Here is a 26,159-nt window from a genome sequence, read left to right on the forward strand (position 1 = left end):
TGGCTGGGCAACATGTCTCACAAACAACTCGGGGCCATGCCTGACACAATGGAAATGGTCAAGAGCCTGCTATCAAGCAAGCCATTTGAAACAGGGTCAGACTTGGGGCTAGCTGTTCTCATCCGTTTCCTGGCATTACAGTGTTTCTACACTAGTATACATGTATTTATGCTAAAGCACTCTGTTACAGAGACTATTCAAGTTGTCTCAAAAACTGAAGGGAATGACGGTCACTGACCAAGTCTGATGAATAATCTGATGTTTCGGAACTGCGTACGGGTTCCTTGTTCACCGAGTTGGACAGGAAATCGTCGTCACTTATATAGCCAGCACGTGATGTAATGGACGTGCGTAAAAGGCAGGCATAGTCCCTTGGGGTCCGGTTCATCGTAGCTGGCATCGATTGAATGATTAGAGATTCTAGCAGCCGTCGGGATGACACGTTCTTCTCTTTGGCAACAACAGTGGCATTGTCCCAGTCAATCTTGTGATTATGTTCCTGCGCATGCTCGGCAATGGCGTACGTCGTGTGACTACTATTTCTTACGTCACGTTTATGTTCCTTGAGGCGTCTGGAGAACTTCCCTGTTTCACCAATATATACTTTGTGGCAATCAGCGCATGGTATCTTATACACAACTCCTGGAAATGATTCAACAGGTAACCTGTCTTTCACATTCATGAGCTGGTTCCGGAGCTTGCTGGTCGGGATGTGGGCAATGCGCAAGTCGTATTTTGAAAATACGCGCGACACTGCCTCGCTGATCTTTTACTAACCCGCAACGGTTACTAACTAACCCGCAACGGCTGCCCTAGTCGTTTCATATGCAGGACTGAGAGGCGGATATTAGAGCCAAGCTCGGAGAACAACACGACAATCTGTGCACGTGCAGCCATCCCTTACGTCCAAGGAATCAGCGAGGCACTGTCGCACATATTTTCAAATACGATAAAGTATATATTGGTGAAACAGGGAAGTTCTCCAGATGCCTCAAGGAACATAAACGTGACGTAAGAAATAATAGTCACACGACGAACGCCATTGCTGAGCATGCGCAGGAACATAATCACAAGATTGACTGGGACAATGCCACTGTTATTGCCAAAGAAAAGAATGTGTCATCCCGACGAATGCTAGAATGTCTAATCATTCAATCGACGCCAGCTACGATGAACTGGACACCAAGGACTATGCCTGCCATTTACGCACGTTCATTACATCACGTGCTGGCTATATAAGTGACGACGATTTCTTGTCAAACTCGGTGAACAAGGAACCCGTACACGGTTCTGAAACATCGGATCATTCATCAGACTTGGTCAGTGACCGTGATTCCCTTCATTTCCATGCCTGACCAGACGAACTTTCATCGAACCCTTGATTATGTCTCAAAAACTGCATGCACAGAATTTTGGCTTGCAAAAGCACTGTGAACAAGGGAAGCGATTAGAAGTGTGTTGTCAAAATGGTTTCATTATTTTTTCTTGCTCGGTACTGGCATTACACAGGTGAGGTACACAAGGAGAAAACTGGAGTGCAAGTTCCTGCGCAAATTGAATTATGGACAAACCACAAAGCAGTTCCAGATAGAGAAACTGCAGTTATTCTGCAGGAAGCAGTGCATTACCATTATGTCCAGCTACTGAAATGGCAGCATTATTTTTTGGAACTGGAGTCTGGGATGGCATCTGATTTGACTGCATGAGGCCGAAGAAGCACGAAAGAAGAAATTGTGGTCTTGGCGCATTGGTGAAAGTGTGTTTATTGTCAAAAAATACTATTGTACATGTCGCTGCATGAAAGCACAAGGTAGAAACTGTGTAAAAATGCATATGGATAAGATTAACAGTTGATCTCTGAGTAGGTGCTTGACTAAAAATGCATTACCTTGATCAGGCAGGAGTTGAGCTAAAAGAGTTGTGCTGCAGAATTGCGGCTCACTTATGACACTTCACAAACACACTGAAGCTGCTGAGCAATGGTGCACGCAACTAGCTTGATTCTTGGGCATTAGCAGGCAAATAACAATGCAGTTACTTCATAACACATGCCTTTTTTTTTGAGGATGAAGCGAGTTAAAAGATCACATGATGTTACACCAGCTCGTATCGCCAGCCTGAGTGTTGCCTTGATACAGCTGTAGTTGTCTCTCTGGACTGTCGCTGCTTTTGTTCGATTCATTTCCGTCCCTCTGAGTGTATTCTGCAAGCGTCTCGAGAAACAGTACAGGGCATTCACTGCAAAACAAAAGAGAGTTTCTTAAACATTTGCATAGTGTACGTGTTTGGCAACAGGCAAAACCTAGCGAAAGTGAAGCTTGTCGATTTTTTGAGCCTGCTGCGATGTAACAAGAATATGTTTTCAAAACTACACTGTTCCTGTTATAGCACAGTATCGCTGCTGATGTAAAAAAAAAAGATTAAATTATGGGGTTTTACGTGCCAAAACCACTTTCTGATTATGAGGCACGGCGCAGTGGAGGACTCCGGAAATTTCGACCACCTGGGGTTCCTTAACGTGCACCTAAAGCTAAGTACATGGGCGTTTTCACATTTTGCCTCCACTGAAATGCGGCCACCGTGGCGGGAATTCGATCCCACGACCTCGTGCTCAGCAGCCCAACACCATAGCCACTGAACAACCACGGCGGGTAACTATTGATGTAGTCAAAGAAGTTGTTGTCTGAAAGGGCTTGTTTAGACAGCACAATATTAAGATGGTCCTGAATCACTGCTTGGAATTGGCTAAAAAAAAAAAAACTGCAGAGATGGCATACGCTGCTGTGAACATATCAGCCAAATTTTGCAGTCGAGCATGGTGCCTGGATCTCGCAAGTGGAGCGCAAAGTCGCCTTTTTCTCAAACACTCTCTTTTCAACAGAAGCATGCTCCTCGCTCTTTCCTGGACGCTTTATCTTGTAATATAGCAAATTCCCATACGCGGCTGCCATTGGCGAATAGCTGACATCAATCAAGAAGGGTGTTTGGATTAGTGCGCTTCTTCCTACTATTACTGTGCACATTTATTGATGCAGTTTAATAAACAGGCTGAAGTAGTGAAAATCTGTTCAAATTTTGATACACAGATTTTGATAATAATTGCACACTTCCGGAAGAAGCCGATCATTGTAAGGCGATCACTGTCTGTTCACGCTCGGCCGTGGCTGCCCACATAGAAAGTAAACTTTGGCCACCCTGCTCACTGGTGTCATAGCTGTCAGGTCTCGCTAATTTTGGCTAGTTTTCCACACTCAATAAGCCTCGAACCACGCGAAACTTCAGTAAGGTTGGACCACATTCACGCATGCCAGTGCGCGCACACTCCTGGCCATTTCAGATTAGACGCTTTGGCAGACTTTGTATTGAGCTATTGATAGCGCTTCAAAATGCGCAAGTTGGATGTGGCCACTATCCATCAGTCTAGCTGGTGCAAGACAAACCCAGACCGCGCCACATAGCACGTCCAGACTGGAGAATGTGAGCGTGCGCTCAAGCTCTGTCATGCACAAAGCAAACGCTGCGCACACGCATTACGGTTGCATATAGCAGTGGTCTGATGCATAGCATAGATACTGCAGCCAGCGCGGGGTGCCACGACAATTCCGCTGGCTCGTCGTGGGTTTTGTACTTACCCGTTATTCTCGTGAGGTGCCCAGTCCCAGACGGCAAGTGTTGTGCCTCCCGTTACAATCCTGAGAATTTTCCGCTCCACAATGTCGCATGCCAAGGCGCTGACTTTGCCTTGCCCAGTACACTTCAGCGTGCCCACATAAGCACCGCCAGGGAGGGTTCGCACTAGTTAACAAAGGAAGTACACTTCAATTAAAACATGCCATCTCTGCCCTCAACGACCACTGTTAGAAACTCTTTCTTATGCAGAAGAAGCAATGTTGCAGTTAAGTTCAGTGTGCCACGATTTCGTAAATGCGATTTGGTAAAGCACAGCTATCTTGTGCAGAACATTGTCACTGCTGGTAGTACGAGCTTTTTCATGCCCAGAAGAAGCAACAATGTGGTTAATTTCGGTGAGCCACGATTTCGTGAATTCGATTTAGTAATGAACAGCTATCTTGAGCAGGACATCGTCAAAAACATACTGCATATCATGGACAAATTAAATGCAAAGAAGTTTGGGCTAACTACATCTGTCATCTTTGCTTTTATCACTGAGTTATTTAGGCATGGTTTCAACTAGGCCCATGCTGTCTTCGGCAGCATGATACCACAGCAGTGCGATATCGCCACTCTCATCACTCGCAAGAACGGTTCTTGCATACAGTACTTCCATGTTAGCATTTAATTTGTTCAAGGTACATGTGCAAAAAGTAAAACAATTGCTTTTAAACTTCTAGCCCAATAAAATGCTTTGCTCCATTCTCAGATATTGCTACACATATAAAGTGGAGTTTTCTTTTATGGTACTTTAGATGCACCGAGCTGAACCATGCTATACCTGAATCAATGGCTGGGCTAGTTAGTGACTGATAATCTTCAAGACAGCAGCATGGACACACTGTACACAGAAGATAAAAGACAAAAACACAATATATCTATTGTGTACAGAGCCTTCGTGCCTTTGTGAAGCTCACTGAAGCTACCATAGAAAAGCAGCTTAGGAGCTCATGCAATGTTCTGTTAAGTAGACGTCTTTAAAGATGATATAAAACTTGGTGCAATGATGGCAGCAGGACATGGTTGGCGAGGACGTGGCCTCTAATCACATTGTTCGCAAGTGGAGACAATACACTAAGCAGTGAATGCGGGCACAATGAATGAACAGCTTACAGGCACCTGTTTTACAAATACAGTAGAAAACTGTCGACACATTTTTCAAGGAACTGTGAAAAATAAAAACAACAGTGAGGAAACCTCGAAATAGTCACAGCAATGTCAGAAACAGCTCTGAACAACTGCCAGTAAAGTTATCAGACATTTTGTCGGATAAGTGTACTGATAACTGAAAGGCAGGGAGGTCTGGATGACCTCCCTGCCTTTCCTGTCCTTGCTCTCTCTCTCTCTTGGCGCTCGTACTGTGACCAGAGACAAACACATGCAAACGTGTACAATTAAGGGAAATTTACTATGTTTTGCGACAGTGGCCCTTTCCACTCTTACCCCCGTATTCATATTTGCAACTTGAGTTGAAGCCCATGCTTGACTTGATCTAAGTGACCCCTATTGTGAATGCGCCGAAGGAAACGCAGTGAGCGTCTTTGAGCACGTTATTAGCCAGGCATCATCTAAATGAAGTCAAGCATGGGCTTCGACTTAAGTTGCATTTCTGAATACTGTATGGGGGGGAGGGTTAATATGCTTTACCGCATCAAATGACTGTAGTGTGGTAAAGCTGCCTTTAGGAAACTGTCAAAAAAGAAAAAGTGGCACCAACACATGCTTATCAAGACTGACAAACATGTACTTCCAATGTAATTAAGGAAAATACCGTAGTGGGCTAGTTAGTTCAACATAATTAACACCGTTACATGAAGAGACAAAGGGACAGGATTTGAGCAAGAACACAACACATGTATAGGTGCTGCCTCAGGTGCGCTCAGGTGTAGTGCATTGTGTTCTCGCTCAAGTCCTGTTCCTTTGTCTCTTTGCGCAACAGTCTTAATTATGTACTGCCAGCATTTCTATGCGGGGCAATGTGCAGGGCTTGACAGGCTTCACCCCAACGATACATTCATTGTCTTCACAACGACGTGCGAGAGCAAATTTGCCCCTGCATCACTAAATTTATACGACTGCTGTGTTCAAATGCAACATAAACTGCCGGAGCATTACAAAATGGTGATGTTTTAAATGGGAAAACCATAAATAGGAGTCAATGGGCTGTATGTTGAGACCGCAAAAATGCAACATAGCAGCCGGGAAAACACAACAGCGAGGAACGTGCTAACGGGGTTCCACTCTACCTGTATATGTCATTTTCAGTCTTTAAGGTCTCAGCTGCGTTTGCAGTGTAAAGCATTGTGAAGCATTCATTATAATTATAATACTAAAGCATAGTTCAATCCCTTGAGAAACCGGAAATCTACAACCCCATATACTGTGATATTCTGAACTAACAGTGCAGACAACAGGACTACGGGAAGATGACAACACGGGTGCCATCTTCCCATATACCTGTTGTCTCCGCTGTTTGTTAATTAATTGTCCAAATCAATGAAATTATCACTCTTGCCCACATATTGCGGTTCTGCTAGGTATTTATATTGTGCGTTTTAAAACGAGTTGCGCATAATCTTTAAACATTGCCTATGACAAGTAGCACAATTCTGCTCCTTGAGCTGGTTTTTACTCAGAGGCAAACATTATTTGCACAAGAAATTAAAAGATATAATTAACTAGCTGACACTAGTTGACTTATTAACTTTTAACTAATTGCATTATCACACATATTGCAATTTAAAAATTGAAGCCAGTGAGTTCACTCTGTGTATCCACTTGGAACAAATTGTGACAACACCAGTTCGAAGATATGTGTTCCCAAAGTGTGCAACAACATGCATTGGTGTTGGAGTTGTCATTATTCAATGCATAAAGGGTGCTTTGTTTAAAAAATTAAGTGAAACAAAAGTGTGTTGTGCTGCAAAACTGACAAAGTTTTTTTCTCAAAACTGGTGCTAGTTTCAAAATTTGTTCTAAGTGAATGTGCCTTGACAACCAACTAGCTTCAATTCATAATTTGAGACGTGCCCTAATATAATTAGTTAAAAAGTTGATTAGTATTTTTTCAGTTAGGCAATTATGCATTTCAATTTCTTGTGCAACTGACGTTCACCTTTTCAGGCAATTCAGCTGAAGGAGTAGAATTGCACTATCTGTCACAGGCAATTTGAATAAAATGATGTATAATAATTAATTCTGAAACACAATATAGCATTGTGAGTAGGCACCACTGATTCCATCTATAAGTCACGTTTCCAGATGTAATTGTGCAGTGCATTCATGAAAAAAGAAAGCCACAATTTACAGTGACTGTTCTTGTGAAGGTTGGATGAGTAAATTTTAATTCACGATATGCAAATCTGAATTCAAGGTACTAAAGTGGTTGCAGTTTCAAACCAGGTAGCTGCAAGCACCTTGAACGCTACGCTGTTAATGCCAAAATTCTGTCTGTCTCGCATTTGTTATTTGTTGACACTACATGCTCACAGAGGGAAAAAAAGTCATCTGCAGGGATTTTATTTTTTGACGAACATCAGTAAAACTAGTTTCAACTGTAGTGTATTATATATGGAGAAATGAAGATGGTAACACCCCAAATCTCATCATAAGGTCACTGCTACTAAGCAGGAAAGCCTGCAGAACAGTGCGGCGTGTCCATGAATATTTCTGCATGGATGCATATTGCCTGCATATTGCCTGCTTTTATGCTTAATGCATAGCACAAAATGTTTTCCACAACTTGGTCTCAACGATGACACACACGGTTTAGTACTACTTACTGTTCACTGTACTGTTTCCAGTATATCTGTCATAAGATGTTGACAAAAGAAGGCTGTCCTTGACAAAAACTGCTTTTGCCAATCCATGGTCGTGAGGGTGGTTTTTCAGGTAGTCCACCCTTCCTGATTTGAAAAAAAAAAAAAAACCATAAAGACATGTCACCATATGCACTGTGACAAAACAAACCACCACATGGATTATTTAATAGTCACATCAACCAACATTTTGTGCACTTATTTAGTCTGTCCATGTAAGTAGCTCATTAAGTTAATTCTGTTGCCTTACCAAAATATAAACTGTCAGTTGCTAATAAGGGCTGCGGGCCAAAGTCTCAGAGCTGTATTGTGGGCAGTGGAAGATGCTGATTGTAGGGTTGCCGATAAATTTTCACCTAAACCTCCATCTAAATTACTGCACCCAATTATTTATTACCTCTAGTATTCCGGTGCAGTGAAAGCTTACTAAATTTATTCAATGCTATTCTGTATTACAGTATAGAAATGGTGACAAAGTGTTGCTCAATGCTGCATTTGTGTGCACCACACCGGGATTACTGCTTTCACAGTTTCTCTTGCAAAAAGCATCTCAAGGCAAAGTCAATGGGACCTATTTTTCACATGATCCTCGGAAACTTATCCGGCCTCCAAGAAGCCTTAAAGCGAAGGTTTAAAGACAAATGGGAAGCCTGAACTCGAGGCAAGTATCGAGCAGCCTGGTCCGAAAGAGATGAAGGTACAGTTCATTCTTTTGCTCAATAAACAGATAACAATTGGCCAAAGTGTTACAAAACTGCACAGGTATGTATGAACTTAATGAGGGCAATCAGAAATGACTAGATATACAGGGTGTATGATTTATTGCTAAAGTCCTGTCAGCTCGTCATATAAAACAGTGCCAGCAGATAAAGAAGTTTCTTTGGAAAATCTGTAGAGTTGTGTATAAGAAAAATAATTTCTCAAAAATGAGACATAGAGTACATGGAGTGACAAAGCTCTACATAGCATGATAGTGCTAGCCTATACTGGAATGTGCCCTGGGACAAAGACAGTTCGTGAAAGGGTACTTAGAGGTGTGAGGTTAAGAATTGACTAACCTGAAGACTATTGAGAGATGGATCATGAACAACCTGCTCTATAAGTTGCTTTTATTGTATCTGCATGAAAATCGCCTTCATGCTTACATTTAATTTCACCTTAAAGTTATGCCACATGGCTACCCAAGCAAATAAAAACAAGATATGTATCCAGAAGAGACAACAGTAGTGGTGACAGACATGAGACAATGCGATCAAGTGTAACACACTGAATGCATTCTTGTATTGAACAACTCTTCTTTTAGGAAAAGAACTCACACTGAAATTTTATGTGCAGGGGAGCAGTGGAACATAGTCACTCAAATATTTTTAAAGCATAAACAAGAGACAGGGCACAAAAGAAAGGTCATACACAGGACAGGCACCTGTCCTGTGTATGAATTTTTTTGTGTGCCATGGCTCTTGTTTGCGCTTTAAAAATATTTGAGTGACTATGTTCCACTGCTCCCCTGCATGTAACATTTCAGTGTCATTTTTCAAAAGGAAGGTCATACATAGGTCAGGCGCCTGTTCTGTGTATGACGTTCCTTTTGTGTCATGTCTCTTGTTTTTTAAAAATATCTGTCAAGTATGCACCAACTAGGCCCACAGAAAGTTCTAAGACATAATCACTCACTCATTATAAAAATTTTTTTGGCACTTTCGTTTAGTGTCACAAGGTGTCACACTGTCAAAAGATGTTTATTTATCAACCGCGGAGCTCTTCTAAGTCCAGCATTCATCATCCGGCGTCCTGTGTCACGCAGGGGGGGCAGGTTCCAGAGCTCGCCGCCAGAGGGCGTGCCGAGGGTAGGAGCGGACCAATCGGAGCGCGCGCTGGGGAAGGGGAGAGGAGAAGAGTATAGGAGCACGTGTTTCGCCAGCGCATGCCCTTTCGCCCCATGGATTCCTCTCGGCGCGAGCGGCAGCATCGACGTCGCGTGAATCCTGAGCTTCGAAAGCGAGAAGCGCAAGCAAAGCGGTAGTGGAGGGAAGCTACCACCGCCAAGAATCAAGAATGAGAAGCACAAGCCAAGCGCTGGTGGAGGCAAGCCGACCCCCACTTTCAAGAGAAGGCAACCAAAGCCAAGCGCCAGCAGAGCCAAGCTAACCCCCAACTTTGGAAGTAGGAGGCCAAGCAGAGACATTGACTCAGAGATTCCTCCTATGGAGGGTGCCGATGGACGGTTTTAAAGGGACACTAAAGGCAAATACTAAGTCAAGCTAAAGTGACAGATTAGTTCTCGAGAAACTCTAAGGCGACAATATTATCGCGAACACAGCCCTAGTAATAGAGGAATTGAGGTAAATGCAGGACATGATTAGAGACTCCCCGGGGACATTCAATTACTTGCCTGATGACGAAAGCACTCCTCAGTTAAATTCTGTAATTAGTACTCAACTACTCGTTGCAAAAAACATCCTCGCATTGTATTAAGATGAAAAAAAGAATGCTACTTGTCCAGTTCCATTTCATGTTTAGAAAAACGAACTCATTGAAATTACCGCTGACGACGATGCGGACGATTGAAACGTTTCATTTTCACTCGACTCTGAGTTGCCCACACTTTCACGTTTCAATACTTTCCTGATCGCATAGTGCTGCGCTGGTTTTTCTCGCTCGCAAAACTCACACAAACTGCAAGTAGCAGAGACAAGTTCCATGTGATGTCGCGGGATGCCCGAACGGTCTACGCCACTTGACCAAAAAGCAGCGGCAGCGGCAAATCTGCCGCTCTGTCTTGGCTGCATGCCGCTGTCTGTTCGGCGCCGTTTTGCTCACTGATGTCTGCAAAGGGCGGTGATGGCGTATGCAACATCACCACTCCCTCGGTTGGGTGGCAGGAGATTTCAATTTCGAAAAAGGTATTCGGACCCTTCAGATACAATTTTCTCCTAAACGATGTCTTTTCTTGGCATGAAACCAGCGTAGTGAGGTTTCTGGAAAGGCATTTAAACAGTCCACGTCGACTTAGTATTTGCCTCTAGTGTCCCTTTAAGAGAGAATTCCTCGACTGTAAGTGCGGCCACAGCTGCAAGGTGTGATAGACCGTGGTTTGATTGCAACCTCATGCAACTGAAGAGTGTGCGCAATCCGGAACCGAAGCATGAATGTAGCAAAACAACAATGAGACAAAAGACTTTCATGAAAATCATGCTAAACATGAGTTCAAACTTGAGAAAACGACCACTAGCTTCACTGTTTTGACAGCTTTCACTGCATTGAACTAGCTTTACCATTTTTTATTTTACATTCTGCAGCCCTACAAACGCGGTTATAGTAGAGCATGAATGGGTACAATAGAGGATTCACAGAGTGAACATAAACAAGGATGTTACAAAAACACTAAGTAACAGAACATGACATAGTATAATCAAATGCAGAAATAAAATCCTACGGGGAAGGGAATGCACATTACCAGGTAACAAATTTCAAAGGTCAACTGTTCTGGGATAAAAGCTGTATTCAAATGTATTAATGCATGGTATGTAGTGTCACAAGATGCAGACACTGCTCGCGGCAGAAGCTCACGTTCCAGTGTTGCTGCGCGCACCTACACTATGAACTCTCGAAACTCACCTGTGGCCCAGTCGATGACCTTCACGCACGCACTGTCCCTGCCTACGAATATCTTGGAGCCATCCACTGCCACGCAGTGCATATGGCAGCTTTCGGCTGCATCGGCATCATACACTTGTACTGCGCACAGCTCATTTGACAGCCATTGCCATACCTTTAGGCTTCCGTCGGAGGAGGCTGAGAAAACAGTGTCTGTCCAGTCAGCCTGGCAGACGCAGGAAAGCAAGGAGAAGCATGAATAAAGAGACACCTACAGTTTCGCCGAAAAAGCGAAGCAGTGACAAGTGGCAGGTTGCACAACTGCAAAGAATCACCCATCATGAATTTTCCTCCTTCTGTCCCTTTGTTTCATTCCATGTCTCAACAGTGCTCGCAGTAGCAGGATCATAATGACTGTACTTTGTAGCATACAACCCTTGACCCTATGCGGTAAGGGGTTGGATCTGGATGAACGGTCACTACTTATTCAGTTATGATGAGCTCACCTCATCACCCTTGCCAGGGGCATTTTGCCACTTTCTGAATGGCTAATGACGAACAGAGGCTGCCAAAGGGCATTTTTCTTTCCACAGCGTAAATGACAGTAACTTTTCCATCACCTGCACTTTTATTAAGTTCTTTTACGCTAAATGGTAGCAGGTGATTTTTGTATGTCGGGGTCCCCCTTTGTATATCGAAAAAAAAAAATCATGACCCGTAATGGTACCACTGTTTCGTTAAATATAAGCATAAAAATGGGGTTAAAGGACAACTGCAATGAAATTTCACTTTGTCTAAATGGGTTGTAAATGAGTAGTATATGCTACTTAAGCAATTTTGGCAGCAGAGAATTTTAGAATAGGGGCCTCAAAAGTTTGGGGCCCCAAAGAGCCTTGCATGTGTTAACGTTGGGGCATGAAGGAGTGAAGAGTTTTACAATAGGGCTTTGCATTTGCGGATAGCGTCTTGCTCAAAGAAAAGCTATTATAAATAATTAAAATATACCATTTTATGATAAGAAGAGTAATTTTGACCATTCGTGTTTCTGCATTTAATTACAATTTCGAGGTTTTCTGTTAGCAGCAAGCAATTAGTTGTGCTTAGTTTTGAGTAACCAACTTTACGTGCCGTCACCAGCCAAGTTAAGCCATGTTAGGCCTACGAGCCATTAAATCGACAATCGAATTCGGATTCAGCGATGCCTAAAGAATCAATCTTCATAACACACCCTAGTGGAGAGAAAGTGATAACTGCAGTCACTTCTCCTTGTTTGCGAACATCACACCTTACCACGAATCGAGTCCAGTTTGGTGCTAGGTTAGAGCCGCCGCTTCGATGGGTGCCTCCATGTCTGTTGACGCAAAGCTTTTTGGGCTCCTGCTAAATGAGCGAAATAGCATGTCCGATGCAAAACCCAAATACAGTTTGCATCTCGCGCATGTGCAGAGGCTTCGGCGCTATTTCTCTAGGGCTCCATACTTTTGGTGCCCCTATTCTAAATCTCTCTGATACTGCAGGACTTATTATTGTCCAGTCTTTTATTAACAACGTTTAAATGGTACTTCAGCGGGTGACGCACACACCTGGTGGTTAGTAGTATGATACAGATACTGGAACATGAGCTCAGAGATCTTCAGCGCACTACGGGTGGTGCAAAATTTTGGAAGCTATGCCAAGACGGCATGCCAGTTCTCAACCGAATGGGTCCCGCATAATTTTGGGCAAGCTGTAATGGTGGGTCGGCATAGAAAATATCCATTTTGGTGAGCTTAGCAATGCATTTACTTATATTTAAAATGCAAAATATTGCATGGAAGCTGTTTTATATTTATGCCCCTCCCCCATTTGAAACTAGGCGTTTTACGGATTAAAAATTTTTACTGCAGTTGGTCTTTAAGCACACAATCAAATGATCCTGGGGAAGTTGACTATGCAGGTAGTGTGACATGAGTTAACAGTAGTGCCTGCAGGGTGGCTTCTAGGTTTTTAAATGTGTGCAGTTAATGTAGCATGCAGTTGGCCCAGTTCCAGAGGTTGTAACTCCATATTGCTAGCGCTAAGTCGTGGACCAACGGAATGTAACTGCTGTCATTTTCCAACTTCTGAACCCGAACAGTATGTTCACCTCAGCACTGTTGCTTTCATCTAAGGCTACTCAGAATGGGGCAGTCATACAAAATACAGTCATAATAAGTTCAGTCATACAAACAATTAGGGGCAGTCACATAAAGTTGTCTCTTGGCTTCCAGGGGCTCAGTTTTTCCTTAGTCTTTGTTGCTGGTTTAATTCATTCATTGCGAGTTTGAGACAAGAATTCCAGCTTTGCAGGCTGTCACTAATAAAAGTTTGCTAATGTGAGGTGCTGTGAGCCATAAACCACGAACGATGAATTAGTGCTGCAAGCAGTAGACAAAGTATGAAAAATTAGCACCATCAGCAAGCAAACACCTTGCAACTGCACAATTCAGGGCTGGTATTATATTGCAGCAATTTATTTCACTTGATTCTGTCCATTTCTTACCATCCACCACTCATGACTGGCCGATCCTAGTGATAACATAAGTGGAGTGCCACTCCGACCAATCATGAAGCGAGATAAGGAAAAGAATTGGAACAGAATTGCCTCATTTTCTCAGCCCAGGTGTCAAATCAACGACGCAATTTTTTTACCCTTGGCACCACAACAAGCAGGCAATATAACAAACCTCAAAAACATGTGAAAGGGAAATTTTTTTTACCCCCATGAAACTTTGCAAAGCTGGTTTCATAATGTAGCCCATTGCTTGACCTAGAGCTGTGGCTTCCTGAGCTAGATATTTTTGTATTAATTAGACCTGCATAGTTGTGATTTGGCACTGCTTGCAATGCCCGCATGATTCACGTACCCGTATGGACTCAATCACGCCATCGTGGCCAATGACGGAACTGAGAGGAGATCCTTTTGCCACGTCCCAAACTTCCAGCTTGCCCCCTTCTGGAAATTGAAAATGAACAAGCAGCTCCTTTAACCTTTGAGATTCAAGAAAAAATGTAATTATCACAGTATTCCACCAACCTGTGCCAACCACAATGTGGCAGTCGTCAGTGATTACTGCAAGAGCTGTAATGGCGTTGTAGGTGTACATCGATTTCAGCAGCTTCCCTGCAGCAGAAATACATTTATGTAGTGCTAGAACTGCGGCAAAGCGCTTTCAAAATTGAATGCCAAGTATTCACAGCCACTCAAAATGCATGCAAAAGCATGCAAGAATGCAAGTACAGTTAAAGTTAAACCTCAATATAACGAAGTCGGTAAAATCCGCAAATTGCCTTATTATATTGAAATGTCGTTTATTGAAATTAAACCTTTGCACAAATAAGTACAGTCACCGATACATTTTTCTTACATGGAAGGGGGCTGCAGAATTTTCTGAAGTACCAGGCAATCGAAAAAAGCAAGTTTGAATGAAAAAACAATTTTGATAAATTTGGGAGTTGGCGACAAATTACATGGTTTCACGCCATGTGCGTCAACGATATCTGCTCAGCGGTATGAACCAAGCGAAGCTAGCCACGCTTTCGCGTGCACTTGGCTCCCGCGGCTGATAGCGTCACCCGCACTGAAACGACGCTATCAGGAAAAGCACCGGCAGTGGGGAGCGAATGCTTTGTCTGCCTCTCGCTCCAACAGGTCACGAAAATATGAGATTACGCAGCCTCTAATATTGACACGTGTACCTGTCTTTATCAGGCGACACGTTTCACCGCCTAACAAATGTTATCGCACAGCGCAGGACGCGCTTGCATGTGTGGGAAGTTTCTGGAATGTTATCGATGGTTCCATCCACTATCTGTGACCGAAACTTTGTGTAATCCGATTGCATTTGTGCGCGACGCGAATAATGTAGAACTTTGTGGAAGGTGCGCGGGTCCCAGCGATTAGTATGGAACATTTGACGATTGATGTATAAAAGCTGACGTGCTTGACCCGTTGATCAGATTTTCGACGATCGCCACCCATGTTCGCCGCTATCGTTGTACTATAAGTGTAGCCTATTTTTGTGGGCACAGGTTCGCCCAATAAAAGTTAGTTTTGTCTTTCACAGTATTGTTACTGTGTTCTTCAACGTCACCACCATGTGACATCTGGTGGAGGTGCTTTTCGTTCATGTACTGGACGCCCCCGACAAGCCATGATACAAGCCCGGACCGCAAAGAGAACACCAACGTAGTCCCGAACCATCGAGCAAGCCGCCGTCTTCAACAACTGCCCCCGGAGCACAGACTTTTGCCTGGGACGACCAGGAAGACCGCCACCAAGTCCACCCCAATGGCAGCCCCGGCGTCCCCCATCGTGCTGCAGCAGCCCAGGGAGCCTCCGACGTTCTGCGGTTCAACGTTTGAGGATCCGGAGAGCTGGGTTTGAGACATACGAGAGGGTCGCTGCTTTTAACAACTGGAACAGCGACGACAAACTGCAACATGTCTTTTTTGCATTGGAAGACACTGCCAGGACATGGTTCGAGAACCGAGAAGCCACCTTAACGACCTGGGAGCTGTTCGAAACGGCTTCCTGCAGACATTCACAAGCATTGTATGCCGAGAACGAGCTCAAGCGCTATTAGAAACTCGGGTGCAGCTACCTAATGAGACAACCGCGATTTTCACGGAGGAAATGAGCCGTCTATTCCTCCACGCCGACCCTGAAATGCCCAAGGAGAAGAAAGTCCGCCTACTCATGCATGGTGTGAAGGAGGAACTAAGCCCACCGAAGACCGTCGACGAGTTTCTTCGCGAGGCCACCAGCATCAAGAAGACACTCGACATGCGAAACCGGCAATTCGACCGCCACACGAACTCGACAAACTGCGCCGGAGTTCAGTCACTGGCCATCGACGACCTACGCGAGAATATACGAGCGGTCGTGCAGGAGGAGCTACAGAAGCTGTTCCCATCATCACAGCCTCAAGTGGCTTCGATTGCCGACGCCGTACGTGAGCAGCTCCAACAACTCGGAGTAGCCCCTGAATCACCGCAGCCTCATCCGCAAGCGATGACCTATGCCGCCGTGGCCCGCCGTCAAGGTCCCCCTCCACGACCGCGCCAGGGCCCCGTAACGCCGCAATTCCGTCGACCACCACCACCGCCGCCAGCACGCCCACCCATCGCCGAGCGCAGCTACCCGAGGAAGGCAGACGTTTGGCGCACTCCTGACCACTACCCGCTCTGCTACCACTGCGGAGAAGCGGGTCACGTCTACCGATGATGCCCATACCAGGAGATGGGACTGCGAGGTTTTGCCGTCAACGCTCTGCGTCCGCAGCGAGGTGAACGCCCTCGCGATATTGCCGACTACCTCGCCGCTACTCAGTGGAGCTCTCGACGACCGTCACGTTCGCCATCACCAGGCCGCTACCTGTCGCTGCAGCGCCGACCATACACTGGCCCAGCCCGGGGCCGGTCAGCGAGCCCATACCCGGAAAACTAAAAGCAGCAACCGATGGAGGTGCGGTTGCTGTTCGTCGAACTGACGAAGATCCTCCACCGCCGATGAAGACACCGAAGAAAATACCTTGATGACATAACGACACACCACTGTCCCGACGAAGTCTGAAAGCAAAGAATACGACGACGAAAGATGACCTGACGACGCGACGTTCCGGCTTCAGTTCAACACGACGCAGCCGTGATCCGATGCCGAGACCTGACTGCAACGCCAGACAAAGAACCACCGACCTCGACGTGCTTCTCGACGGCCACGCAATTACGCCCTTAGTGGACACAGGGGCCGATTACTCCGTAATGAGTGGACACATCGCCGCCTAGTTGAAGAAAGTTGAAACTGCACGGGAAGGCCCTCAAATTCGAACCGCTGGAAGACACCTCATTACGCTGATTGGAATCTGCGCGGCAAGAATTACCGTTCATGACCGGACTTACCCTGCCACCTTCATTATCCTCCAACAGTGTTCACGAGACGTCATTCTCGGCATGGACTTTCTGAACCAACACGGCACAATCATAGACCTGAAGTCCAAATCAACAACGCTGTCGGAAGATCAAGCGATACCTCCAGAGAGCTCTCGTAGTCACCACGCCTTGAGTGTGCTCGAAGATCAAGTGAGCATACCGCCTCGCTCGAGCATTGTGTTTGGGTTTGGACCCCACTATGTCGACGAGGACTCAGTGAGAAACTATTGCGACGTTATTTCGGACCCTACAAGATCATCCGACGTGTTGGCGAACTGGACTATGAGGTCGTGCCAGATGGCATTTCGCAGTCACAGCGGCACCGGGCACAATCTGAAGTGGTCCACGTAGTGCATCTGAAGCCCTTTTACGCACGCTGACGAACTTCCTTATTTTGTTTTCCTTGCTACGAGTGCTTTTCTTTATTACTTTCGTTTTTTGCAGCATCGGGTCGATGCTTTTTAAGAGGGGGGTATTGACACGTGTACTTGTCTTTATCGGGCGACACGTTTCACTGCCTAACAAATGTTATCGCACAGCGCAGGACGCGCTTGCATGTGTGGGAAGTTTCTGGAATGTTATCGATGGTTCCATCCACTATCTGTGACCGAAACTTATGTAATTTGATTGCATTTGTGTGCGACGCAAATAATGTAGAACATTGTGGAAGGCGCGCGGGTCCTAGCGATTAGTCTGGAACATTTGACGATTGATGTATAAAAGCTGACGCGCTTGAACCGTTGATCAGATTTTCACCGATCGCCGACCGTGTTTGCCGCTATCGTTGTACTATAAGTGTAGCCTGTTTTTGTGGGCACAGGTTCGCCCAATAAAAGTTAGTTTTGTCTTTCACAGTATTGCTACTGTGTTCTTCAACGTCACCACCACGTGACAATATTAAACGTACGGTAAGACAGCTTACGTGGTGTCATGCCATCTTGGCATGCCCACTCTTTTTATATTTGGTGGATTACCTCTAAAGCAGGGTGCGTGGCTGCATATGTGCTCAGCTACGGCTGACACGCGCACTCGATCTCGTAACCACGAGTGAGCTCCCCTTCCCTTCTTTCCCTTTGATCGCGCAGGAAGGTGGTACTCGTGACGTCGCCATCTTGTCTCACTGTCGCACACTTTCACTCGCATCTAAAGCACATAGTGCGCAAGGCACAATAGGATCCTATCGCACTTGGACTTTATACAGAACATGATGCGGCTCCACTTCCGCGGTCACTCTTGCTGTGAGTGATTTGAGAGGTGCCTTTGCGAACAGCCGCTTGCAATTCAATCCTTTAACCATCTGCATGTACGGAAGTTTCCATTTATTGTCTTGGCATTCCTTTGCGGCAGCAGTGAAATTTTGTCATATTGAAATCACATACAAACACACTTCATTATATTGAGGTTCTAAATACATGGTGTTCTATGGACAAGATGTTATGAAAAGTTAAATACTTTGTTATATTGAGAATTTTGCTATATTGAAGTTCATTATATTGGGGTTTAGCTGTACTACAGTACGATTCCTTTTCATGTTGCATGTAGTAACATATGTACACGGCACTAGTTCACAGTTCAACGAAAATATGGGTGCTACAATCCTGCTCGTGAAAACAGAAGTAAAGGATGAACCTTATTCTGATGTAGACATTTGGAACAGCCACAACTTGAAGCAAAAAATAGAAATAATAGAAAAAAGTTGATTTTTTACCTACAAGTTACACTTCCAATTAATTCTAGGGGTGAGAATAGCTGTGTTACTGTAAAGAAAGCGATGAATTGAGCTTGGCTATGTTGAATCATAGCCACAGCCACATGCCAGAGTTATTCAGCACAACCCATAGAAGTCTAAACAATGGTTTTATGATGCGAGAATATATAGACAGGTTCATTTTCACAAAAAAATCTCCACCTGGAAAAAAAATAAGTTCATATTTTTATTCATGTAATAGATGCATCTTGACTTTCTGCACAAAGTCTTTCAGAAGACTGCGTGACTCTAGATAGGAATTATTTCGTCTGTACAGAACTTGTATGTGACCAGTATGGTGAATCTAAGGGGCTGTGTCATAATCTCTTTGAGGTTAGTACAAAGGTAAGTGACCGGATCATTGATGAACAGTAAAGATAAAATACATATAGCACTCAAACAACTAATAGTCTGCCGTGAGCTACTTTCCTGTGGTAAACTAGCAAGCCGCCAGGCAGCTCAAAAGCGCACCTTCGAGAGCAAGCCATATATTGAGACAGGCATCAGAGGAACCACTGACAGCCAGCCGATATGTTGATGCCCGCCCCATGCGACCGCATAGCACTTCTGTCTGTTCAGAGGACAGGAGGAGAACAGCGTTGACAGTTCCTGTGTGTCCCCGCAGACTGCACAATTCCCTGCCTGCTTGCGTGCTCCACACTTTGACTGTTGTGTCGCCACTGAAACGAACATTTGAAGTCAACCTTCTCATCTCAACAATGAGTTCATGCAGCAGAAGAAGAAAACACTGAAAATCAGGTCCTGTGGTACCAAAGAATGCAATGACGCCTTGATACAAGACGCAAAAATTTCGTGCACACCAGGCATAACAATAGAAAGCAACAAATGCCGAACATAGCAATGACAGAACTGTCAATCCTAAAACTTGAAAAGCACTACAGCCGAAACCAAAAAACAAAAAAATTTTGTGAAAAATTACTAGACTGTTTTAAGGCTACAGGTGTTTTACTGTTCATAAAAAAAAACAAAAAAACTGGACACCGTTTTTTGTACGGACAGTGAAAAGGAACTCTGTGCCACAGGCACAGGAATAGTTAACTGCATTGCAGACAAATGGAAATGCTAATGAACTTTCTTCACAAAATATTAATGGTCAAATTTTGCAGTATTAAACCAAATATTTTACAACAAATAAAAGGTGGTCGATATTTTAGTTGCCTTTATAGACTGGTTCAATGACTGGGTGGTGCTGCTTCAGGTAGGAACGAATAATCCAGCAGGTCCAAAAAAATATGGCTCTAAAGAATTGGTCAGTGTCTATATTTGTATTCAGATTGCACACAAATGAGAAATAGTGAAAAGACTAGTGCCAATATGGGAATTGTAAACAAGCTAAAAAAATTTGTTATTTCGCGATAAAATCACAAAAGTTGGCAGGTACACATTAATAACTTAGTCAATCTGATTTTCTTTTCGTGCTTTACAAGCAGTCTGCACATAGCATAATGTAATACAACTGTGATAACAAGGTTAAAAGTGTGTTTTTCACATTAAGCACGAGCACAGCAATTCCTCACACTGAAAGGAATCGTGAGTTCCGCTGGACAGTTGTGCATCGTTGTTGAAACTTGTAATACAAACCTCCATGTGTGTTAAATCTTCTTAAAATTTATACACAGAGGTATAGCATTTCTTTTTAATAAAAGCTGATACAGTGTTTCAAGCTTAGCTTGATAAAGATGCTGAAGAGCCTAACCTAGCAGACAGAACGAGATTCTGGTCCACGGCGACTGAATGCACAGTGTCGTTGTGGCCAAGCAGCAGCGTGCATTTGAATTTCGCTTTCTTGAGCCTCTTGTAATGCAAAAGCCATTGCTCTGATGGAGAGCTGGTGGGCACCGTTGGCATCACCGCCGTGATGAGTGGGCGCACGTAGGCTGCAGAGAGGACAAGACGGGAAATCGGACGTGAGTTGAATCATCTCCATACCATCCCACAAAGGCTTAGCAGTAAATATGTATTTGAGTAAGACTACAAGCAATGCTACTGGCAGGAAAGCTCACAACTATCGACATTATCGGCTGCTCTGTGGAGTGGGTAGGAGGGCTGACAACTTTACAACTACCATAAGCTCAGTGAAATGGGTGCATGGCCATGCGATTCCAATCTTAATTCGGCATGAATTCTATTAGCCCTGTTATGATATAGCTATTCTGTAAGGCAACTAAACACCAAATACAAAGGTACAACCTCGGAAAGCCAGTCACAGCACCCCATCCACTATGCATGTTTGCTGGTCTATCCACACTGAAAAACATTTGCCTCGCAGGGCTATGTAACTCAGCTATTACATTAAACGACTATTTTTTTCAAGGGGGACCCCTTCACAGCAAGAAAAAATAATCTACAACAGCTTGCTGTTACATTTGCTGAGGAGTACAACAACAGACTTAATCTACGCACCGCTCTCGAAGCACCACAGGAGTTACCTTTCATTTATTTATTTTTGTTTAGTAAGTGCACTTGTATCTTTCAATGACTACTTTATTCAGAGTGGAGTTAAATGCTTGTGTCTTGTAAATGAAACAGTGCACTGCTTAATATGTGATTAATATAGCCCTGCAATCGAATAACTTGCCAGGTTGAAGAAATCTAAATGGCGAGAAAATTAAGACGTTCAATAAATGTTAAAGCCATATAGTCACAGTACATCTGCACAGTTACGCACCAAGAAAAAAAAAACTCTGGTAAACTGTATCACAAAAAGTACTGCTTTCACCAGGAACTGGCACAGCCTACATTTCACTGCTCCAACCAAAACACTGGCTACATATAGTTTTGCTTTATTTGTCACGCATTTTATTTCCTTCATTAGTTACATGCATATAGAGAAGGAACCAGGTGCAGGACCCGAAGTTTGCGGCTACTCCATTTATTTACTTCTGCGATTATGCAAGACCATATGAATGAAGGGGTACTCGTCGCATGCAGATCACCTCGTCGAAAGAGGAAAGGAGAACAACAGCATCTTTCTCTAATCATGCACGCTCATAAACATAAGTCTGTTAACATGTTTCTTGGGACTAACATGAAAATGGCAATGTTAGGAATGAACAACATACGTGGTGATGATGGTTCATGGCAGGGTTCCACCATTCTTGAAACAAATCGTTTCTTGTGACGACTTCTACTTTTTCTCTGCTTAGCTGTAAAGTACCAATGGCTTGTAAAGTTCCAAAAGCAGCAGTAAATGACCAAAGCAGCATTGCTGTTTTCATAGTTAACATGTTATGACATTCTGAAATTATCAATTACTCCATAATTATTATAGCCCAAGCAGGCAATGATCAATAAAGGGAATGAGAACAGCAAAACTACATCTTTGTAAACAATTTAACTTCACAGTCAGCAGCTTAAGCTAGCTGAATATTATAATAATCATAAAAAAACTGCCTTTAGGTAAGAAATGAAATCCCAGAGGACATTTGAGATTTGGAAATGGTTTGCCATCACTATAGCGCAAAGACAATGAAAACAAAAAAAGATAATTGTGTTTATTGAGTACACAATCCTGTTGTTTTTGTTTCTTTTCTTTGTCTTCATTTACATCTCGTGTAGTAGCAATGTAATGTAGTAAAAAAATGAACAGGGACATCAAATAATTGCATGTATGCCTGTGTGATGCAGGTACTGCAGTAAATGAGTTTGTGTACTTTTTGTTCATTGTCCAATGCATATGGCCCACCGGTACGTGCTGAAGGAGCCTCTCTAGATCCTGCCTCTCTGGATATTGTGCTCTGCTAATCGCTTTCCAAAACAATTACTCTTCATTTGGTGATGATCGGCCATAACACTGGCCCTGAGGAAAAAAACAAACATGCACCACGTAAATGACACATCAGACTGACCTGAGCACCGTTTCCTTCCTTTTGAGCAGGGGGAAGGAGACTCTCGCGAAATCGTGGTTTGGATGTCTTCAGGGTCGGAGGACTCAGAGTCATCGTATTTGTCAAAAAGCTCTGTTCCCTGGACCTCATTGTATACATTCTGGAATTCTTCCTTGAAAGCAGTGCTGCTGCAATACAAGAAAGAAAATAATACAAGTAGTGATATAGCAATGTTACACTGACGCTCCACCAAAGGTTCACAGCACATTACTGAAGCAGGTTTCTGCAACATGTATCGACAATGTCTCCATGGGCAAAAAAATTTTCTAATAATTATGCCTTATTGTCACAAAGTTCCCATGTAAAGCTAAAATTGTCACATCATCTTTGTAACATTATCATAATGTGTCTGGAATGAAATATTCGTTGATATTCAACCACTTTCCATGTGTCAGAAACTTAATCGTCCAACATTGTTTTCACACTATATCACAATTACGCTTCTTTCATTTATAGGCATATTTACAGCACTTGATACTTCACCTCATGCTGATCATGCATGCAAGGTCCAACCTGTTTGTCAAAACAACAGTGGCAGCCACCACAAAATTTCAGGCTTCAATCCTTGAACTACTATGAATTTGACAATGGAACTCATTGCCATCAAACATAGCAACAAAAAGAGATCCATCTTCTTTTTGGTTGGTGTTATAAACCATTTCTTTTTTGGGAAAGGGAAAGTAATATTTCCTAACATGCTTACCTCGTTATTGTTTTCATTTCCTTAATGTAATGTCATTAGGACAGACAAGGCATTCTATCAAAGAAATGTAAAATGTTCTTAAAGTCCGTGTCACAAGTGGGTGTGGCAATGTCATTTATAATTACCTTAGACCTACGAAGTGTCTGCTATCAAAAAACGGAGTTCTACATTCTTTGTAATAAAAATTAAGAAGAAACGTAGTGATGAACAAACTGTAAGCTGGGCTAGTTGCCCTCAATTCATTTTGAAATTTAAAAGCAAGAAAGGACAAGCACTGTGGTAGGTGTATGCTCTTTGCCCCTATACGTGCAACAAAAACTTCAATGGTGAAAAATGTGCATTATTGTCATGAGAAATGGAATGAATTGCACCTACAATAGGTCTGTCTTGACACAAGACATATCCAAAAGCCGTTACACATGAACAAGACTCTGAAATGACCAACTTACAAGCTACTATGTACTATGGGTACAAACAAACTTTTATTGCGTAGTTCTACTGCGATTCCTGCATGTTGTGGGGTTGTGTCCTTCTATATCCCATTCAGATGCCAATTAATTCTGTCAGTTTTAATTTCACCATCGTTTCTAGCATCGTCAGAGTCATGAAAGGTGTGCAGCTGTAGAATGAATTAAGGATTTTCAGTTCTTCAGTGAGCTTTGTGAAGTTTAGAAATGTAGACTTCACGTGAGAATACTCCACAGGAACGTCAGAATAGAGAACATTGACTATTTCATACGTGGCATACTTGGAAAGCATCTTATCCGGCCACTTGAAAAATATGCCCGACGTAAAACATTGCAAACTAATAGCGAATGAAGTGAGCCCACGCTACATGACGAAATACTGACACCAAGAACAAACAACCAGCCATCTAGCTTCCAACCTGTTTTACTAAATACTTTACAAATATTATTGAAACTTGGAACAACAGTCTAATCAAAAGTGTTTCAAGATGTGTGCGACAATTTTGAAATATTTTCATCAGTGCTTTTGCTTTTTATTTGGTACATTGGTGAGCAGAATTGTGTACACAGTGCCTGAAGGGAATATCTGCATTTAAATTACACTCTTATGCTCTAAAGCATCCCTCTTTGGATAGAAAATTAAAGAAGAAGAAGCATGTTATGCACTAACATATGCAGACATACCTAGACAGGCTGTCAGATGTGCTTCTGCTTCCACTGGCTGCATTCGTTGCCTCCGTCTGAGAGGTGGGTGCCTCCGCAACACCAGTCATGTTCAGGCATTAGGATTTGCTTATGTTGCTATACAAATTCATTTCTCCCTCTGTTCCATAGTTGCCCTAAACAACAAACAATTAGAAACACCAACGTGTAGTAGCAATTAGACATTGCGGTCTCAGAAAAAATATGCCCACAAGGGGAATATATACACAAACAGCTAACTGTCTTGTGAGTCAATTACATCTATTAACTGAGATACAGCCAAAAATAGCAGCGCTTTTGTAGATGGGGCTTTCACAATAGTGATGCTTTAACAAAGTATTTCAGTTCAGTGACAGAAAAATAAAAAAAGTTAAAAAATGTGAGATAATGAAAAGAAACCAATAGGACTAGAGATGCACATCTCTGCATTTTCCGTTTTCAATTGGTACTGCAGCAGAACATATAAATTTGAATTGAAAGGGAGGCGTTTGTTTGAGCGGGCAACTGGTCTAGCATAGATTGTGGCCGATAAGAAACCAGGTGATAGCCAAACGAATTGCGGCATAACGCTTGTTTCAAATAAGAAACTCGTGTTACAAACTGTCTAACTCTCAAAGCTATTTTCAAGTTTTACATTACAATAACGCGACGTTACCAGATCGCTCGTTTTGGCGTCCCAGAATAGTACAATACTTACTTAATAATAATAAGAGTCTGCTGACGCTACTAAATAGTTAGTGCCCGAAAGCGATTTTCAGTGTACTAACGTACTACCGCAAAGAATATGCTGTCATTGTCAAAAAGTGGACGAAACAATTCAGCAACAGCTGCAAATACGAGTATTTTAAACCACTTGTAAGCGGAATATTGTTTTGAATGCTTAGCCATAACAATCTTCTATGCTTCTTGTGACAAAGCTTACTGACTCAGAGGTTACTCTGAGAAGTAATGGGATGGTCAGGGCAAGGTTATGTGCGCGAAAAACTAGTGGATACAAGAACAGACGTACTGCATTTGGTACGTTGCTTCTAGTGGAATAATCAAGTACAGGACGTAGACGGAAAATATACGTAGCGACGCAAGTGTACAACTTTTTCTTTTCTTTTTGCGTCCTTTGTTTACATGCGCTGTTCGTACCTAAGCGTATCTGCCCTACAGCATCGCCCAAATGTGTGCTCGTATGTTTTGAATTCGTTACCAGTCGACATTTCACTCAACTGGCTGCTCTGGGTTTGTTTTTGAGTGAGCATATTTGAGCGTGCCAAGAAGGCGATTGAAGACATGCAGTATATAATGAAGTATAAACGCCCGCACAGAGCGCCCGTTCATGTTCGAAACCACCAGCTTTGCGTAAAGGCAGAACGTTTCATTTTCGCAACACGCACAAAGGGCCGGCATTTATGACTGTCACACTAGCCGTATAACAAAAAGGTTTTACGTTGTTTGGAGTCGCAGCCTAAACAAAAATGCGGCTGTGTGCATCCCCTTGATCAATCACCTACACATGCATCGGCAGAACGAACGTGCTACAAGAGGTAAACAAAAACAACCATAAAATAAAGATAAACGCTCAAAACAATCGTACAGCGTTATTGT

General features: G+C 43.3%; 1 protein-coding gene across 2 annotated transcripts; it reads right to left on the reverse strand.

Annotated features, from left to right (window-relative positions):
* Window positions 1–1,745: 1,745 nt before the first annotated feature.
* On the reverse strand, window positions 1,746–26,116 carry LOC142575817 (transducin beta-like protein 3). 2 transcript variants are annotated; one of them, XM_075685494.1, is made up of 12 exons: window positions 26,002–26,116; window positions 24,546–24,700; window positions 22,653–22,816; window positions 21,867–21,950; window positions 20,501–20,681; window positions 19,255–19,463; window positions 14,143–14,229; window positions 13,973–14,061; window positions 11,109–11,313; window positions 7,455–7,577; window positions 3,633–3,795; window positions 1,746–2,238 (listed from the first exon to the last, which is right to left on the reverse strand). In XM_075685494.1, exons 2-12 carry the CDS (start codon window positions 24,632–24,634, stop codon window positions 2,085–2,087), a joined length of 1,548 nt encoding a protein of 515 aa, XP_075541609.1. In that variant the 5' UTR covers window positions 24,635–24,700; window positions 26,002–26,116; the 3' UTR covers window positions 1,746–2,084. The 2 variants fall into 2 exon arrangements, with proteins under 2 accessions (XP_075541609.1, XP_075541608.1); XM_075685493.1 differs by having other exon boundaries at window positions 22,653–22,819.
* Between the last annotated feature and the right edge of the window lie 43 nt (window positions 26,117–26,159).

This window comes from Dermacentor variabilis, chromosome 3 (assembly GCF_050947875.1).
Source record: "Dermacentor variabilis isolate Ectoservices chromosome 3, ASM5094787v1, whole genome shotgun sequence".
Taxonomy (NCBI): Eukaryota; Metazoa; Arthropoda; class Arachnida; order Ixodida; family Ixodidae; genus Dermacentor; species Dermacentor variabilis.

Excerpts from the sequence above, each read along its gene's own strand:
- LOC142575817 (XM_075685493.1), bottom strand. The coding sequence starts at position 24,634 with ATGACTGGTGTTGCGGAGGCACCCACCTCTCAGACGGAGGCAACGAAT. Across the intron at positions 14,062-14,142 it reads CCACATTGTGGTTGGCACAG|AAGGGGGCAAGCTGGAAGTT; the intron begins GTTGGTGGAATA and ends TTCAATTTCCAG. Across the intron at positions 2,239-3,632 it reads GCACCTCACGAGAATAACGG|TGAATGCCCTGTACTGTTTC; the intron begins GTAAGTACAAAA and ends TTTGTTTTGCAG.